We start from the raw sequence: 6000 nt of genomic DNA, 5'->3' as shown, positions 1-6000 counted from the left end.
GAGTGAATTCGATAGTCAAGAGAGTTCAAACCTCTCGAGCACTTTGTCAAGTGCAGAACAGGTTTCACTGTTCAAATAATCTTAGAAAATAGGAAAGTATTTGATTCAAAAACGTCCCGAAGAGGATGACACAAAAAGTTAAAGAGTATTAGGGCATTAGAAACCATGAAAATTCAAACTTTCCTACGTAATGGCCCGGTCACTCATCAAGCAACTACTGGTTTTGAAACTGGAATAATCTTGCAATTCCTCTCATTATTGTACTAAAGTTCACCTCAAGGCCAAGGTAGGAAAGGTTGCGTACGAGGCCTTTTATTATATCATAATAGTTTAGATAATAACGTCCATAAAAGTTTTTGCATTTTTGTTATGAGCTTAAGGTTAACGTCTATGTAATTAAAACTTGCTATAAATCTGAGCAATCTAGCAGAGGTGGTACTGGGTTATAATGAGCAAGGACTTTGATACCTCAAGCGTAGCTTAATTCGCCTTGAACACCTAAATTTGAAAACAGAGTAAAATATAAGGATAAGAATGAAGTTCACAAAGTCTGAAAAACTTGCAGTCTGCGTAAGGCTTGGTAACAAAGAACGCTTAAAGGAAGGAGCGCTCAGCTTTTAGACAAGTTAAGAACACGTGCCTGACGTAACTACCTCATTCGACCATGTTAACAAGTTTATTCACTACAATAATAATAAGGATTTTCATTTCTTAATTCGGTTACCTAAATAACTAGTCATTCATAACTGCAAAGAAATTTAAAAGACACTAGGCGCTTTAACATTCTTGAATTGTCTGACAGGAATCTTACTGGGAGACGCAGCACCTAATGTCGTGAAGAAGCTTATCGCGAGCAAAGCCCTCAAGGGAAACAACCTCAGGGCAATCGGGGACAGCTTCAAGTCAGCTGGCCCTGGATCGCTAGCAAAGGTGAGATGTTTTTCAGTCATACTTCCGTCTCTAGACCGCTTCATCTATGCATACCTGGCTGTACCTGTGACTCTTGCATTCATAATTGTACCCATTTATGTTTATGCTATATATATATAGCTGCATACATAAAAACAAACTCATACAGACACACACACATATATATATATATATATATATATATATATATATATATATATATATATATATAGACAGGTAGATAGATAGGGAGACAGTTAAATAGGTAGATACACAGATAGGTAAATATATGAACCATGAATGGAATGGGGAATGGTTTGCCGTCCATCCTGTGCTGATTAAGGGCAGTGAAGAGAAACTGCAGAACCTATAATATATATAGTAGGAGTTTGAAAGGCTTGCAAGAGGAGAAAATTAGAAGTAAATGTTCGCAGGAGTAACTTCATTAAGATATATAGGAACACGGAATATAGAGCAACGAATTTTAATACAGATGGCGGAAGAATGGATGAGGTTGATTCGTATGCACATCTAGGTGTAAATATAATGACTGGTGGTAAGATGAGAAAGGCGAGTCACAGAATACTTGAAGCAAGAGAGGTAGCAGGTGTGTATGCAAAACATGGGAAGCATCTTCAGTTGCCAATGGGAGCTAAGGTGTGATTGTATGAAGGGACTGTTAAGCCAGTTCTCCTTTATGGAAATAAAGATGTTGATAGCAAATGAAAGAAAAAAGGTTGAAGCTGATGAAAGAAAGTGTTCGTGTAGTATATTAGGCATAAGAACTGAAAGGGTGAGGACTCTGGAGATGGAAAGAAGGGGTAAAGTAAGGACTCTGGAGATGGTTACTTAGCAACGGGGACCTACAGCTTATTGTGGAATCCGAACCACATTATAGCGAGAAATGAATTTCTATCACCAGAAATAAATTCCTCTAACTCTGCATCAGCCGGCGGCGGGAATCGAACTCCGGCCCATCGAATGACGGTCTGAAGCTCAACCAACTCGGGAAAGAAGGGTAAAATACCTGGTGCATGTGAAAGGATGGATAATTGCGTTTTGAGATGGTTCAGTCATGTGCAAAGAATGGGTGATGATAGACTGGCGAACATAGTATATAATTCGGAAATATTAAGAGGAAGGTAGAGAGGCAAACCTAAAAAGAGGCACTGAAAAAAAGTGAGTCCATGCAACATAGGAGTTTATGTAAGGAGGTTTGACACGATGCTGTTGAGTATTCTGTCCAGGTATATGGTACAACTGGCGCTGAGGAAGTTTAAAAGTAAATGTGGCATTGATCTTTGTCCCTTCTATCTTGACAGGCACCCACTGAGAGGCGGAACAGCTTAATGCTAATATATATATATATATATATATATATATATATATATATATATATATATATATATATATATATATATATATATATATATATATATATATATATATATATATATATATATATATATATATAAATTATATATATATATGAAATTTTTTTATCACACCGTGATTTATACACAATCATGAAGCTACAAATGTCGCTTAATATCAAATTCACGCTACCTCAGAAATATCCCCGATGGGGAATTAACACCGAAGGGGAATTTATAAGTCGGTAGAACGTCGACTGGAGTCGCTGGATAAGGATCTGTGTCGTGGGTTCGAGACTCGGCAGTACCAGTACATTTATCACTTATAAATTCCCCATCGGTGATAATTCCCCATCGGGGGTATTCCCGAGGCAGCGTGAATTTGATATTAAGCGACATTTGTAGCTTCATGATTATATATATATATAATAAATATATACAATATCAATGGCCCAAGAATCACACTTTGTAATGCTATTATACATGTATAGTATAATTCAATAGATTATCGCCCACTACTCCATATGCAGCACGTGGTACCGACCATGAGACTTTAGGCCACACAATCTCAACGTGGTTATTTGACATAACCTCAACATTCAGGCATTACCCAAGCTAATAATGAACATGCTACCTAACTTCATGAACACGTGCACACAACCTGACCTCAAGATCTTCCTGTCAACTAACCTGAACACATCGTCCCTTTTTTGACGGACTGGCATATCCCATTTTTTTTTTTTTTTTTAAGTATTTGACTTTTCCAGCCAAAGCGTCCCAGTTTTTTTTATACACTACAGCATATCAAAACTTCAGCTGTCTTTTTCGTCACATTTTCACACCAAATTTCCTCCAAAGTCAACCTAAGTAGAAGCTCTGAATAATATCGAAATATTTTTAGCCCATTTTCTTACGATGAGGAAAAAATGGCTTACGCCGGTTCGTCAAACTAGGGACGATATATTACCAGTATCACTTAACTACGCCTCTACGTACGTATTACCCACCATGCCTGGCAAAACGTTGACATTTACTTAACTTTGGGAAACCCGTGCTTAACCGCATTCGATTTCGGCAGGGTCAAACGCTGACTGCTGCCATCAGCAAGGACACGGCCGTCTCCAGCATCCCTCCAACCCTGGTCAGATTTCTCTCCATGGAACAGATCAACAGCATGACAGACGCGGATGTCCAGAAGTACTTCACAATTTCGCTGGGTAAACCATGGACTCTGACTGAAGCTCAGAAATCGGCTATGGTTTCCAAGGTATGTGATAATACAAAGATTTATAAATAGTATAGCCCTTATTTCATTTTGTTGATGTGTAATATTTAATTACATTTAATTAATTGCAATGAGAAAAAACAGTATGCAGCTTTTTGTCATCACACTCAGTAATTCATCAATGTAATTTAATTTAAAAAATGAGCGTTTGCAGTCAGAAACAAGCATTTTCAAAAAAATTTAAAAAACAAGAAACACATTCCGAGGGTACAAGATATAAAAAAGCCTACAATAGCATGAATCCTATAGCTTTTTTTAATGAAAGTCACTTGTTATGCAAATAATGAGCTCGTGACCAGAAATTAGTTGGAATCACCATTATCAAATTCATAAACGAAAATGCTCGAACCCCATCATTAATGTAAGGAAAATTTCAAACACGTAGTTTAAAAAAAAATGCACTAAAATCCACCAAGATTTCTATAATTTGTAAAGCTTACTTGTTTAAATAACTAAAAAGCAGTAACGAACCAATAGTCACTGTATGAAAAATAACTCTAGCTAATAGCTAGTAAGACTACTTCAAAAAGAATGATCGCCAAAAAAATATTTTAACAACAATACGATTACAAGGCACGGTGTGCGTGCATGTTGGGGGGAAGGGGGGTTGGACTGAAGTGATCGACGCATTGCGGATAATCCTTGGATTTAAGCAGGCTATATCAAGGTACAGATGGAAGCAGCTCTTTCCATTGGGCTAAATGGCGACGGTAATGTTGCGAAGCTTTCGGCAAAGAGGTTCTTCTTTCATTCCGCAACTCAAGAATGAATTTGGTGCTGGCTGGCAATCCACTCTTTCTAGAGCTCGCCAATACAGAATTTGAAAAAGGATCACAAATCGTTTCCATTGTGATTAAGCCCCACAATTTTTCCCTTCATTATTCTCTTTTGGCTTTTCGGGTTTGGCCCTCATTATATATTATATATATATATATATATATATATATATATATATATATATATATATATAGAAAGATGAGAAATGACAAGACACCTGCTATTACTTTTAATCATCGCAAGTGGTCACCTGGATCCTCATAGTTCAATAAAAAAAAAAATTACGCAAAAATCCTACGCTGTAAAAATCTACGGGATTAGTTACATCAATTAAAAGGTTTTAAATCAAATTACAGTTTTAATTCCAACATCTTTTCCAACAGGTTGCCGATAAAACGATCGTCCCTCCAGCCTTCAGGAGCACTATACCTTCTTCGATGTTCAAGGACATGAGCTCGAATCAGCTGAAAACGCTTGCGCAGGCGATGCCCCGAACCTCTGCTGTGGTAAGGCATGAAAACAAGAATTTTGATTTCGCTAGGGGTTTAGCAGTCTCAAGGGGGTGCAGTAGATGAGGGGGGGGCGGTTATGGGTTAACACCTAGAGTCTGCGTTCATTCAAGAGTAAATCGTACTAGACGAACCTATGGTGTGATTCAGAGGTGTGAAAAAGAATAAGATGCTTTATATATCAAAACTTGAAGATGAAGAAAATAAAAGTTCTAGCCATTAACATCTCTAGCAAAACTTTCTTTCGGACAGAGCTTGAAGGCCAGCGCGAAGGTTTTCGGTGACAAGGCGAACATAACGGCCGCTGACATTGACAGCAACCTAGAGCAAACCTCATACATGAGCTCAGCAGACGCAGACAAAATAAATGTTGGAGAAATATGGGCGGTTTTGATGAAGATCAACGGTTTTGCTGTGCCACCATCGATGGATGTGGTGAGTGACTTCAAGTAACAGTTACCCGCTTTATTGTTAAATCCTTGTCTTTGTGAATTTTATAATTGACTTGAACAGATATGGGTGCCCAAGTAAGTCTCGCTCACTGCAAGGAAAGTGTTCATGAATATTCGAAATTTTGGCAAACACTGCTTAAATAAATAAAGAACACGGTCATATTATTCAAGAAATACAGTGAAGACCCATCAGTCCACAGTCTGAACTAGACTGACTTGAATTATCGATTTACATATTTTATTGCCTGTGACACCGTAGAGCACAACGAAGCCAAATGATGAGGTAAGATACAGTCAAAAAGCTTAAAAAAAACATTAACAGCTCTCTAGACGTACTAGATATTAATTTTAAAAAATTGTTTACCATTATATTCTTGTATATTTACGAATGGAGTGTCATTAGTTTGGCTTACGTCCTCTTTCAAAACTGTCAATTTTACTTTATGAAAGAGGATTGGGCCTATGAAGGAATGACGTAAATATACCTCAACGCTACAGATCCGGAATTTCAAGTGGCGAGTTTGTCATCATCTTTCCTGCAGGACTCGTTTTGGGTAGCCGAGTTCGTGTTGGCGTCTGCACCAGAAAAGGAAAAAAAGTAAATGAAAACCTTCATGATGAAAACGTGTTGACGTGAAATGATGGAAAGTAGGTTTATTTTCTTCTGAAAATAATTTTAAACCTCATATATGTCT

General features: G+C 37.5%; 2 protein-coding genes across 3 annotated transcripts in view; one reads left to right on the top strand and one right to left on the bottom strand.

The window, feature by feature from the left end:
• Nucleotides 1–6000, top strand: part of LOC136849180 (uncharacterized) — a 91863-nt gene that overhangs the window by 64064 nt on the left and 21799 nt on the right. Inside the window, exons 12-15 of the mRNA XM_067122294.1 lie at nucleotides 803–930; nucleotides 3361–3549; nucleotides 4728–4850; nucleotides 5106–5288. Of these exons, the coding sequence (XP_066978395.1) occupies nucleotides 803–930; nucleotides 3361–3549; nucleotides 4728–4850; nucleotides 5106–5288 (623 nt within the window). The remainder of the gene's footprint in view (nucleotides 1–802; nucleotides 931–3360; nucleotides 3550–4727; nucleotides 4851–5105; nucleotides 5289–6000) is intronic.
• LOC136849181 (uncharacterized) overlaps nucleotides 1–6000 on the bottom strand; it is a 1024479-nt gene that overhangs the window by 1013471 nt on the left and 5008 nt on the right. The gene's annotated exons all lie outside the window — the stretch shown is intronic.

This window comes from Macrobrachium rosenbergii, chromosome 20 (genome assembly GCF_040412425.1).
Source record: "Macrobrachium rosenbergii isolate ZJJX-2024 chromosome 20, ASM4041242v1, whole genome shotgun sequence".
NCBI classification, from domain to species: Eukaryota; Metazoa; Arthropoda; class Malacostraca; order Decapoda; family Palaemonidae; genus Macrobrachium; species Macrobrachium rosenbergii.
This window is presented reverse-complemented; position numbering and strand designations above follow the sequence as displayed.